General features: G+C 43.5%; 2 protein-coding genes across 7 annotated transcripts in view; both read left to right on the top strand.

Annotated features, from left to right (window-relative positions):
• klhl12 (kelch-like family member 12) overlaps nt 1–5935 on the top strand; it is a 41618-nt gene extending 35683 nt beyond the window's left edge. For 3 of the 4 annotated variants that reach the window (XM_078255641.1, XM_078255642.1, XM_078255639.1), the window contains 3 exons: nt 873–971; nt 1056–1242; nt 4539–5935. In XM_078255641.1, the coding sequence (XP_078111767.1) occupies nt 873–971; nt 1056–1242; nt 4539–4665 (413 nt within the window). In that variant the 3' untranslated portion in view covers nt 4666–5935. Of the gene's footprint in view, nt 1–872; nt 976–1055; nt 1243–4538 lie in introns of those variants that run through there. The other variant, XM_078255643.1, reaches the window with a different exon arrangement.
• Nucleotides 5936–6478: 543 nt separating this feature from the next.
• On the top strand, nt 6479–11810 carry LOC144521214 (uncharacterized). 3 transcript variants are annotated; one of them, XM_078255636.1, is made up of 3 exons: nt 6479–6861; nt 8963–9410; nt 10323–11810. In XM_078255636.1, exons 2-3 carry the CDS (start codon nt 8985–8987, stop codon nt 11412–11414), a joined length of 1518 nt encoding a protein of 505 aa, XP_078111762.1. In that variant the 5' UTR covers nt 6479–6861; nt 8963–8984; the 3' UTR covers nt 11415–11810. The 3 variants fall into 3 exon arrangements, with proteins under 3 accessions (XP_078111762.1, XP_078111761.1, XP_078111763.1); XM_078255635.1 differs by having other exon boundaries at nt 6479–6865; XM_078255637.1 differs by having other exon boundaries at nt 6480–6865; nt 8963–9383.
• The last annotated feature ends 526 nt before the right edge of the window (nt 11811–12336 follow it).

The raw sequence follows: 12336 nt of genomic DNA, 5'->3' as shown, positions 1-12336 counted from the left end.
ACCCTCTGAATTTTATGTCAGTTTAACTGGGCTAACAAAATACTTACTAATAATGCTTTGATGGTTGACTAACTCTTAAAGATGCACTATAAACAGAGTTGAAGACACTCGCTAATCTAGCAACATTAAGTGCTACAAACAACCCATAATGCAACACTCTTGGTCTTAACACTGATGAATATTGACATTCATCATATATATATGAAAAATTGACCGCTTTTTAAAAGCCCGAACCCATTTACAGCCCGACATTATTCAAATGTGCACACAGCTCTTTTGCCTTTTGTCAAGCATGAGTCATTTATAATTTTTTTAACATAATTTATTCATGACTAACGTAGGCTATAGGCCACTTGGAAGTTGGAACAAAGAAATAAAATAAGTCCTCCAGAGGCCAGCCTCCGTTTCACCTCCTCAGCATCCATTTTTCCGCTAATCGAAACGCATCACCTGACCGCTCATTTACAACGCAACCCGGAGCGCAAGCCCGAGCCCGTGTAAAATGATAGAAATTAAGACCAAACCCGTCGAGTCCCGTCGGGTTCGGCAAAGATCTTCAGCTCTAGCTTACAGCTTACAATTATTCACATTATCAGTTTACCCGACAGTTATTTTCTCAACACAATTTCCTATTGGTTAAGATGAATTGAATTTGCAGATTTTGTATAAAGATATTTAATTTACTATTATATAAGACAAAGAAAATTAGAAAATCTTAACAAATGAGAAGTTGGAACAAGAAAATGTTTGGCATTTTTGCTTGAAAAATAATGATTATTCGATTATCGAAATAGTTGGCGATTATTTTTCCATCAGTTAATTAATGACTAACCCTTGCAGCTCTACTGTCATTTCCTGATATTTCCTCATAGGTGGATACGATGGCCTAAATATCCTGAATTCAGTGGAGCGGTATGACCCACACACAGGCCACTGGACAAGTGTTACACCAATGGCCACCAAGCGGTCAGGTAGGTAAGAAAACAGAATGAAGTCAAAAATGGCAGCTAACTTTGTGCGTTACAGTTTATCTGAAACTTTTGTGCTGTTTTCAGGGGCTGGTGTGGCTTTACTCAACGATCACATCTACGTAGTGGGAGGCTTTGATGGTGTTTCACACCTCGACTCCGTTGAGGTTTACAACATCAGAACAGATTATTGGACCACTGTAGCCAGCATGACGACGCCTCGATGTTACGTAGGAGCAACTGTTCTCAGAGGACGTCTCTACGCCATTGCTGGGTAAGAAAATGTGTCCTAATGTCCTTCTGTCTGTGACAGTGGGTTTAAAGGATAGGTTCAAGTTTATCTTAGCACAACACTCTCTATACGGGCCCTAGTCTCGCATTGCCAGACATTCCTCCACAGCGCCGTGGAGGAAGTTTTGGCTATTCTACAAAGCATTCCGGGATGGGAGAAAAACGTGCTGTGCTTTATTGGCATTTCTTTAAACCAATCACAATCGTCTTGGGCGGCGCTAAGTGCCGGACGCAGATACCTATATGTGAATACAGTGGGGAGAACAAGTATTTGATACACTGCCGATTTTGCAGGTTTTCCTACTTACAAAGCATGTAGAGGTCTGTAATTTTTATCATAGGTACACTTCAACTGTGAGAGACAGAATCTAAAACAAAAATCCAGAAAATCACATTGTATGAGTTTTAAATAATTAATTTGCATTTTATTGCATGACATAAGTATTTGATCACCTACCAACCAGTAAGAATTCCGGCTCTCACAGACCTGTTAGTTTTTCTTTAAGAAGCCCTCCTGTTCTCCACTCATTACCTGTATTAACTGCACCTGTTTGAACTTGTTACCTGTATAAAAGACACCTGTCCACACACTCAAACAAACAGACTCCAACCTCTCCACAATTGCCAAGACCAGAGCTGTGTAAGGACAACAGGGATAAAATTGTAGACCTGCACAAGGCTGTGATGGGCTACAGGACAATAGGCAAGCAGCTTGGTGAGAAGGCAACAACTGTTGGCGTAATTATTAGAAAATGGAAGAAGTTCAAGATGACAGTCAATCTCCCTCAGTCTGGGGCTCCATGCAAGATCTCACCTCGTGGGGCATCAATGATCATGAGGATGGTCAGGGATCAGCCCAGAACTACACGGCAGGACCTGGTCAATGACCTGAAGAGAGCTGGGACCACAGTCCCAAAGAAAACCATTAGTAACACACTAAGCCGTCATGGATTAAAATCCTGCAGCGCACGCAAGGTCCCCCTGCTCAAGCCAGCTCATGTCCAGGCCCATCTGAAGTTTGCCAATGACCATCTGGATGATCCAGAAGAGGAAAGGGAGAAGGTCATGTGGTCTGATGAGACAAAAATAGAGCTTTTTGGTCTAAACTCCACTCGCCGTGTTTGGAGGAAGAAGAAGGATGAGTTCAACCCCAAGAACACCATCCCAACCGTGAAGCATGGAGGTGGAAACATCATTCTTTGGGGATGCTTTTCTGCAAAGGGGACAGGACGACTGCACCGTATTGAGGGGAGGATGGATGGGGCCATGTATCGCGACATCTTGGCCAACAACCTCCTTCCCTCAGTAAGAGCATTGAAGATGGGTCGTGGCTGGGTCTTCCAGCATGACAACGACCCGAAACACATAGCCAGGGCAACTAAGGAGTGGCTCCGTAAGAAGCATCTCAAGGTCCTGGAGTGGCCTAGCCAGTCTCCAGACCTGAACCCAATAGAAAATCTTTGGAGGGAGCTGAAAGTCCATATTTCCCAGCGACAGCCCCGAAACCTGAAGGCTCTGGAGAAGGTCTGTATGGAGGAGTGGGCCAAAATCCCTGCTGCAGTGTGTGCAAACCTGGTCAAGAACTACAGGAAATGTATGATCTCTGTAATTGCAAACAAAGGTTTCTGTACCAAATATTAAGTTCTGCTTTTCTGATGTATCAAATACTTATGTCATGCAATAAAATGCAAATTAATTACTTAAAAATCATACAATGTGATTTTCTGGATTTTTATTTATTTTAAATTACAGACTTCTACATGCTTTGTAAGTGGGAAAACCTGCAAAATCGGCAGTGTATCAAATACTTGTTCTCCCCACTGTAGATATTACCTCTGCAAAGGAACTCGGAAAGGAACTTGTTTTGGTGGAACACGTGTACATAGTGAGGTGAGCTCTTCAAATAAAATGGCTGTGGAGTGTGTGATGAGAATTTTACAAAAAAAAAAAGATAAATATAATATGATTGACGGTTGTAGCTCATTTCCCAAATCGACCAGAGTTTAGAATGGCAACACAAAGAAAGCTGAAGGGGGCAGACATCCGGACGAAAATGAGGGATATCTGGTGGAACCTCTGGCGGCACCAGAACTATCCCGTAAATGAAACGTCGTCGATATAGACTATACGGGCCCTGAATGATACCCTCGTAGCACGACTACACTGTAAGAAATCAGGAACAAAATCAACAGTTTTTGTTCCGCACAAAAATGCATCCTGAAGATAGCCAAAGCTAAGCTAAGTGAAGCTTCAGCAGTCTCAGTGAGTCAAATCAAGTTTATTGCTGGTGTTTTGTCCCAGCAATTCAACCAACAGGCATGTCCCTCCACTGCGACTGAGCAAGCAAACACTGTTCGGGAAATAAAATTAAAATAGGGAAATTTGTAATTAAAAATTCTGTACCTTTGGAAGACGTTCACTTGATTTGGCTTCAGAATGCATTTTTGCACAGAACAAGGACTCCGACAAAAAAGTTAAACCAGCCTCAACTTGGGACATCATCCGGAAAAGCGTTGTTGGCCAATGAAATAAATGCAAGAGCCCATTCCTGGTAGATTACTTTGTACCATGAATACCACTTTTACCACTTTTATCCAAAGCATATTACAATACGTGCATTCAACCATGTGGCTACAACCCCAAGATCCCAACTTCCTCAAATATGCGGATCTACTTGGAGTGCTACATTTAGAGACAATACGGGATAGAGAGGTTTTGTTTGTTTTTTTTATTTTATGGGCCAAGGTACAGTCTGAACAGATGAGTTTTCAGTCTGCGAGTACCTGGTGTTCGTTGCCAAGATTTTCCGTTATAAATTTCCAGAGTATTAAAATCCTACCTCATAGCATTATAAACTTCAGCGTAGTGTTTTTCCGTCTGATAAGCCTTCAAACTCGTGAATCTGTTACTCAAACAGGACTTCCTGGATTACATTTAATCATCTCACCTCACTTTGTTTCCTGGTACAGTGTTTCCAGTTGAGCTGCAGTTAGAGAAATGTTTACTTAAAACAATAAAACTGTGGAAGATCCACTTGATTGGTCTAACTCTGATTCATATGGGCACCTGACTATTATTTTAGGAAAGAATGGAGAAAAAAAAAAGAGAGCTGCAAGTGTATTATAACAGTTCTTTTTTCATCTTCTTTGTCTCTTGTTATTGGACAAGTTATCAAGTTTATCTGGATAATTATATTTCTGTGTCATTCTCAACTGAGAAGTGCTGATTGTTGTGGTCAAACCCTCACTTTCTCTCCTTTTGTCTCACTTCTCTCTGCAGATATGATGGGAACTCTCTACTCAGCAGTATTGAATGTTACGACCCGGTCATCGACTCCTGGGAGGTCGTCACCTCGATGGCGACGCAGCGGTGTGATGCTGGCGTCTGTGTTCTACGAGAAAAGTAATCTTTGCCAAGAACAAGAACCACAAGAGGGGGAAAAAAAAAAAAAAGCATACGGGAAGACAGGCAGCTAGACTTTGGTAAAATGCCACTAAAAGAGAGCCACACAAAAGAGAGATGTCTGTTCGCCAGAATGCAAATAAGTACTCTCAAAAACAGAATAGGTGCAGCAGTTTGGGCTGCCTTCTCTACTGGATGGTCAACCCTTCGACAGTTGGACTGTGCAACAGAGATTCAGCTTCGCCGGGGTGGATGTCACCTCAAAAGAGGCCTCCAAGGAGCCCATCACCACTTGCATGACTCTCTTCGGTGGTACTTGTTGCTTTCGTTACCTGTGAGATTATTTTTTCATTTTGTCTTCAAAGTGCAATATATTTCTACTCATCATAACAGAAAAAAAGATGGAGTTGATTTAGACTCTGGTTGCTGCTATATGCCTTATAACTTTGGCCTACATCAAACAGTGAACATCCGTGTTGCCTCCCATTTGACTTCAATGATAGTTCCAGTACATTGGCTTATTATCGAGTGTACTCATTTGGCATTTATGTTCTTAATGGGTCAGTAATTCAAGCCCTTTTGTAATTCTTTCTGTAAACACTGCTTCTAGATTCAAATCACTTTAATTCAGACGGTTTATTAAGTATTGTTGCTCTCAGAATATAAATTTAGAGATCAATATTGTTTTAGAAAATGACTGAATTGTACCAGTTGACTTTGGTTATTTTGTCCCTGAAAAATCAAAGTAATAAGTATGAGGTGCATGTGATTTTTTTCTGTTCTTCCTCAACTCATAAATCTGGATATCTACATGTAGGACACAAAATCCTAGCATCACTGTTGCCTGCGAAGTGAATAAAAACACTTAGAACTGACGCCTTTTATCCTCTCAGTCTGTAAACTCCCGATAAGTGAAGCAGAGAGACAAAACTGTATATTCGCTTCACACGTCAGCTGAGTCAGTGGCATTGAGTCAGTGGCATCATCATTCACATCCACAGAGCAAATGTGACTCATCATCCATCCACATGAAGCAGTTTGATGTCTCAAGTTCCAAACTGTACAAGGTAGACGCGTCCATTTTATCCCTATGTCCCGTTTTAACATGAAAACTGAATGTCCACATGCTACCTAATACCAAAAATGGCTGGATGGCATGATAAGGTTTAATATTTGTGATTTTGAGTGAAATGTCTCAACATCTATTGGATCGATTTGCTTTAAAATTTCGTACAAACATTCATGTTCCCCTCTGAATAAATTCTAATACCTTTTGTGGTCCTCTTCATCCAGCGCCATCATCAGGTAAATTTTCATTTGTCCAATATTTATGACTAAATACCTGCAAAATGAATGACATTTCCATCAGCTGCAGCTGTAGCCTACATTGTGTAACTTACACAGATTCTTTACTTGTGTAAATCAGTCAGTCCAAAAATTTAAACATGCTCAATTATAGGTAAAATTAATTAATTCCAAATTATACTTAGTGTACATATAAGTAATAATCAGCCAAATGTTGTTAAAGTACTTCCCCCAGGCCCCAGGTAACCCATGGATGTATTATTACAGTATATTAACGGATGCGTGCATGCGTTAACACCGTTTCGGTTTTTAACGAAACAACGCTATGAATTATGGGTAATAAAATGTCTTTAAAAGAAACTGGATTAATGAAGAGCATTTAGTTGGATTAAGTTAGCTGAATTGGCTTTGGCTTGTTTTCTTTTATTTGGAAATAGGGAACTCTGATCTACCACCTCCTCCAGTAAGTGGCGCTAACGCACCTCTAACGCCAGTTGCAACTCGCCATTAAACAAAAAGAAGAAGAAGAAGAAACGCTTGCGAGACGCCACCATGGATGGAGTTTTGAAGAATCTTTAATAGAGCCTTCGCTCAGTGGGACAGACCAAAACAAGTGAGTCCGTGAGTGTAGACCTGGACCATGCATCGTCCATGGTGTGGACATTGGGATTGCATGTCTTCATTTACGTTCGCTGGATATAGCTAACGTTACAACAAGTCTATGGTGACAACAACCATAGACTGTAATATTATACAGTCTATGGTTACAACCAGAGCGATAGAGAAAGACACTGTTAAAGAAAGGGTACAACCGTACTCTTCTTCGCTTCCCCGGAGTCAACGTGCACGGGCGGATAGGCTGGAGGAACAGCGCCACTCTAATTGCAACTCAAAAGTGTGTAAGTTTGCCAACTAACTAACTAACTAACGTAAAACACTAATAACGTTACCGCCGGCAAAACACCTCCGCCATTTAAGTCCATCTGCTTTATAACCAATGTCAAAGCAGGCGACTGATACGCCTATCTGGAAAATAATACATCTGCTGAGTGTATTTCACCGGTGTTTCTGACCGCGAGTAGCCCTACTTGGGTTTGTTTTTCAGGGGCGGATTGAATGATTTTGGGGCCCCAGACAAAAACCATCCGTCTTATTTTTCTTTTCTTTTGGGGGCATTTAAGGCCTTTATTTGACAGGACAGCTGAAGACAGGAAAGGGGAGAGAGGGGCAATGACCATAGACTGTATATTATTAGTAATATTAACAGTCTATGGTAATGACATGTAGCAAAGGTCGGTATGTGCAGTTTAGTGTCACACATTATTTTCCAAAAAGTGAGTGTTACAAATGATGAGGGTCTTATTTGAAACAGGTTAGTTTATTATTTTCCAAAAAGTGAGTGTCCCAAAGCTACCATAAAGCTAAAGTCTGCAGGATTGTGACTGAACGCATCTAAGGAATCTCTCCCAGACGGGCCCTCGATTGGGTCCAGGTGAGAGAGAGCCGGGTGCAGAGCCGTTCATGACTGGGTCGGGGTGCGCGGCCGGTGTTACACCGAAATCTGTGACCCGTCGTGATCTGTGCCCCCCTCCGTGGTTAAGGTTAGGGACAAGGGTTTGGTTCAGGTTGAGGTAGGGGGAACCAATCTCAATGGGTCACAGATTTCGGTGTAACACCGGAAAAGCGCCGTAGCCTAGTGTTTATAAAACGAGTTTTGAGGGTTGGAGGTTAGGCAAGTAGTAGGCCTATCGTGATTTCTTTAGGCTACACTGTAAATTGTGACAACTGTGTGTATTAGTACCACCTGAAGCCGTCTATCCCCCTTTCCAAACGCACCAGTCGCGCTTTGGTGACGGCCACCGGTGCACTCCATCGCATTTGTGATTAGGTGACGTCTCGCCAGCCACTCCAAAGTTGCTCAGTTCGGGTTCGGGAATTAGCCTTGTTAAATTCCACTCCTCCCCCTTAATTTGATCGTCATTGAGGACCTCGCAATTTGCCACAATCGTTTCCGAAGAACGGGGTCGCCTGGCATTGTTTCGCTTGTAAATAATGCACATTTGCAACAACATTGATTACTTAGGCTACTATAAAACACATGTTAAACAGCACAGGTGGTTTAGCAGGTTCATAATTTATTAAGGACATTGTATGGGCAATTTGTGACACTAAACTGCACGTATACTGCAAAGGTCTGCGAGTCACTGCAGTAAGAACTAACCGCTAACCCGATTTTCCACTAGGCACGTCTGCGATGCGTTCCGGAGGTGCCGCTAGCAATTGCGGCCATTTAAGTCAATGCTTGATATTCTACCAGTCGCGTCCCTAAAGCAGCTCTCCGCTAAAGATACATTCGAACAGCCAGGCAGGTAGTGGAACTGTGAGAGTATCCAGTCAATTTACCAAAAGACATCCCCCAATATCGTACACGTCTCCTCTACAACACCATGGACGAGGAGAGATTCATCTTAACTAAGAGTGTATTTCCCTGGTGCAGGACTTGAATCACTCACTCATAATTTCATGATTATATTACCCCTATTTTCCTCCGGGTGCATCTGCGACGTGAGCCCCACGAGCAATCACGGCCATTCAAGTCAATGCTTAATATTCCACCAGCCACGCCGCATTGCAATTGACTGGATGCTTTCGCTGTTTAACTTCCTGCCTGGCTGTCCGAACGCCCTGTGGCTCACGTGAAAATAGACTTGCCGTGTATCTTTAGCAGTGCGGAGAGCTACTTCACGCACGTTTCTGGGACGCGCCGTTACGCGGCTGGTAGAATATCAAGCATTGACTTCAATAGCCGCGATTGCTCGTGGGGGTTGCGGCGCCTCTGGAATGCAGCGCAGACGCACCCAGTGGGACACAGGGGTTAGGACAGCTAATTGTATTGGGGCTGAAAGAGTCGGATTAGTGCATCACTAATTTTCACCTGCAGTTTCATCTTCCACTGTGGAATGTAGACAGTACTAAACTTCTAAACTTTGTTGCAGACCACCTTTTGCTGATGCCAACATGCGTAAAAATAGCCAAACCAAGCGGGCAAGGGACGCTGCACGCAAGAGGAGGGCAGAGGAAACGCCAGAGAAGCGAGCAGAGCGCATGGCTGAGAAGAGGGCAGAGGAAACACCGGAGGAGCGAGCAGAGCGCCTGGCAAAAGACGCTGCGCACGTGGCTAAGAAGAGGGCACGCCTAGTGCGTGACCTTCGACGACACATGGAGCAGGTTCTCCCTGACAGGCAGCAGCTCTGGGTTCAGGAGAAGAACTGCAGTCTGGACCAAGAGGACCCAGAGCCTCCACAGGTTAAAGAGGAACAGGAGGATGTCTGCACCAGTCAGGTGGCAGAGCAGCTCGTACTGAAGCAGGAGACTGATGCCTTTATGTCTCCTCCTCATGAGGAAAGTGACCACCTGGTAAGAGACTCCGGATCAACTAGAAAAGTAAGATCAAATGCAGAGCTAGGAGAAAGGACATCACAGAAGCAGAAGTCACAGTAAACATTTAAACAACCCTTGCTTGTCAGAAAAACATAATTCAATATTTTTCATATTTAAACATCATAACAAATCTGTAGTTGTTTGGGGCTCTTTTTAGTTAGGGGCCCCTGGCAATTGCCTACCTTGCCTAATGGTAAGGTCTGCCCTTAAGTACAAGTTGGTAAATTCCTAGTCTATATTCTTGACGTTCCACTTCCGGGATTGCTCTGTTGCCGGCAGAAAATCTGCCGGATTTCACTCATTTAGGCCGGATATCCGTTGCCTTGGGCTTCCTTTGTGTTGGCATTTTAAACTCCGGTGGATTTATGAGGACTATGGTTAACTGCTCCTCAGATCTCTGCAGGGTAAATCCAGACAGCTAGCTAGACTATCTGTCCAATCTGAGTTTTCTGCTGCACGACTAAAACAACTTTTAAACGTACACGTTCCACCAAAACAAGTTCCTTCCGAGCCTATTTTGCAGCGGCACCGCGGCTTTTCTCCGGTGCTTAGCACCGCCCAAGACGATTGTGATTGGTTTAAAGAAATGCCAATAACCCAGAGCACGTTTTCCTCCCATCCCTGAATGCTATGTGGAGTAGCCAGACCCTCCTCCAGCGCGCTTTGGAGGAGGGTCTGCGAGACTAGTAAATAACACCCTTTGCGTGGCAATGTTCTTCTTCTTCAACGCATTACATACGCACACATCTGTTGATAAATGAGGCCCCAGGTTGTTTTTCCTTGAGTAAGAGTGAATTTCCTTGTTGTATAACTTGAATCACTCATCAATTTCTGATTTTCTTAGGCCAGGAATCGGTATTGGGACTGAAAGAGTCAGATTCAACCACTGACTGTGACATCTAATCTTTGTTACAGACCACCTTTCCTGATGCTCACTTGCCTAAAGAAAGCCGTGCACATGCAGCCGAATCAGATGAAGCACGAGCTGCGCGCCGGGGGAGCAACGCTGTGTGCATGGTTAGGATGAGGGCAGAAAAAACACTGGAAAAGCGAGAAGAGCTCCTGACAAAAGATGCGGCGCGCAATGCTAAAATGAAAGCAGAGGAAACGCCTGCGAAGCGAGCAGAGCGCCTGGCAAGAAATGCTGTGCGCATGGCTGAGAAGAGGGCAGAGGAAACACCGGAGGAGCGAGCAGAGCGCCTGGCAAAAGACGCTGTGCGCATGGCTGAGAAGAGGGCAGAGGAAACGCCGGAAGAGCGAGCAGAGCGCCTGATAAAAGACGCTGTGCGCAATGCTAAAATGAGAGCAGAGGAAACGCCGGAGAAGCGAGCAGAGCGCCTGATAAAAGACGCTGTGCGCAGTGCTAAAATGAGAGCAGAGGAAACGCCGGAGAAGCGAGCAAAGCGTCTGGCACGAGTTGCTGCATACAGGGCGAAAAGAAGGGCACGACGGGCACAGGGCCTTCAACATCAAAAGGAGAAGTTTCTCCCTGACCAGCAGCAGCTCTGTATCGAGGAGAGGAACTGCAACCCCAACTTTTCAGAGCTGTGTGAAAAACCATTCCTTTGTGAGACCTGCGGCAAAACATTCAGGAACATTTCGTTATTGAAAAGCCATATGGCAATCCACAAAAGCGAGAGACCATATTTGTGCAAAACATGTGGGAAAGATTTCAAACTTGCCGTTATCTTGAAAGCCCACATGAGAACCCACACAGTTAGGAAGCTGTGCGATTGTAAGACCTGCGGAAAAAGATTAAGTTGCGTTGCCTCATTGAAAAGCCATATGACAATCCACACAGGTGAGAGACCATATTTGTGCCAAATATGTGGGAAAGATTTCCGACTTGCCGGAATCTTGAAATCCCACATGAGAACCCACATAGGTAAGAAGCTGTATACTTGTGAAAAATGTAGGAGAGATTTCAGTGTTAGGTGTGCTTTTATTGTCCATATGAGAACTCACACAGGTGAGAAGCCATACTTTTGCAAAACCTCTGATGAATGATTTTTTTTCCAAGTATTTGAATTGGAAAGGCATACAAAAAGCATACAGTGAGAAACAAAACAATCCCAATTCCCATAAACATTTTGTCACAATATGTTATTGTAATGATGTTGTACATTATCAACAATGCCAGCAGGTTATAACAATCATTATCTCCCACATCTTTGAAAAATCTTTTGTTGCACAATGGGTCCATAGTTTTCAAGGAAAAACAAACACATTGTAGATGGTATGTGCTCAAATAGTTTAGTTAACAGTTGAAAGATAGCGTTAACTACAGCCGATAAACAACCCAAGTGGTAGTAGTGCATATGATTACTGCTTAAAGCAATGTCGGCTGTTTTTGCTGACATTTTTGATCTTATGTATGTATTCTAACAATAAAGCTTTGTATTGTGATTATGTTCGAATCATAGACTGAACAACAACAAAAAAATGGACGTAGTAGCAGTGACCACCGTCACCCATTAATTGTGGACTGCTCTATCGAAGCCTCCAGTTTTGGCAATATGGCCATCACCTTCTTGTTTTTTGGATGTGATGATGAGAGGGTGGTGCTGGGGAGGATAAGCTAAATGCTAAAGAGGGAAAGTTGCCTATTTTCAACTCTTCTGAAGCGAGTTATGCAGTAGAGGTTTACCGGCAGGTAAAAGCCGACCTCGAGGTATTGGTGCCATTCATCTGCGTGTACCGCAGTACACAGAAAATCATCAAACCTTCAAAGTTACCAGCTTAAGCTAGCGATAGCTAGCTAGCTTGGTCAGCAGAACGCCGACCTACACAAGTAGGGTCATTGTCCTTTAGACTTTTATAGAAACACTTTTTGCAACCAGTGGAGTCGCCCCTGCTGGAAATTAGTTAGAATGCAGCTTTAAGGCACTTCCGCATTGGCTTCACTTTTCAGGCTCGGAAGCTTGGTCCA

The sequence above is a fragment of the Sander vitreus genome, chromosome 7, assembly GCF_031162955.1.
Source record: "Sander vitreus isolate 19-12246 chromosome 7, sanVit1, whole genome shotgun sequence".
Lineage (NCBI taxonomy): Eukaryota > Metazoa > Chordata > Actinopteri > Perciformes > Percidae > Sander > Sander vitreus.
This window is presented reverse-complemented; position numbering and strand designations above follow the sequence as displayed.

Coding starts and splice junctions, on each gene's coding strand:
- LOC144521214 (XM_078255636.1), top strand. CDS start 8,985: ATGCGTAAAAATAGCCAAACCAAGCGGGCAAGGGACGCTGCACGCAAG. Junction 9,411..10,322: donor ACTCCGGATCAACTAGAAAA/GTAAGATCAAAT, acceptor TCTTTGTTACAG/ACCACCTTTCCTGATGCTCA.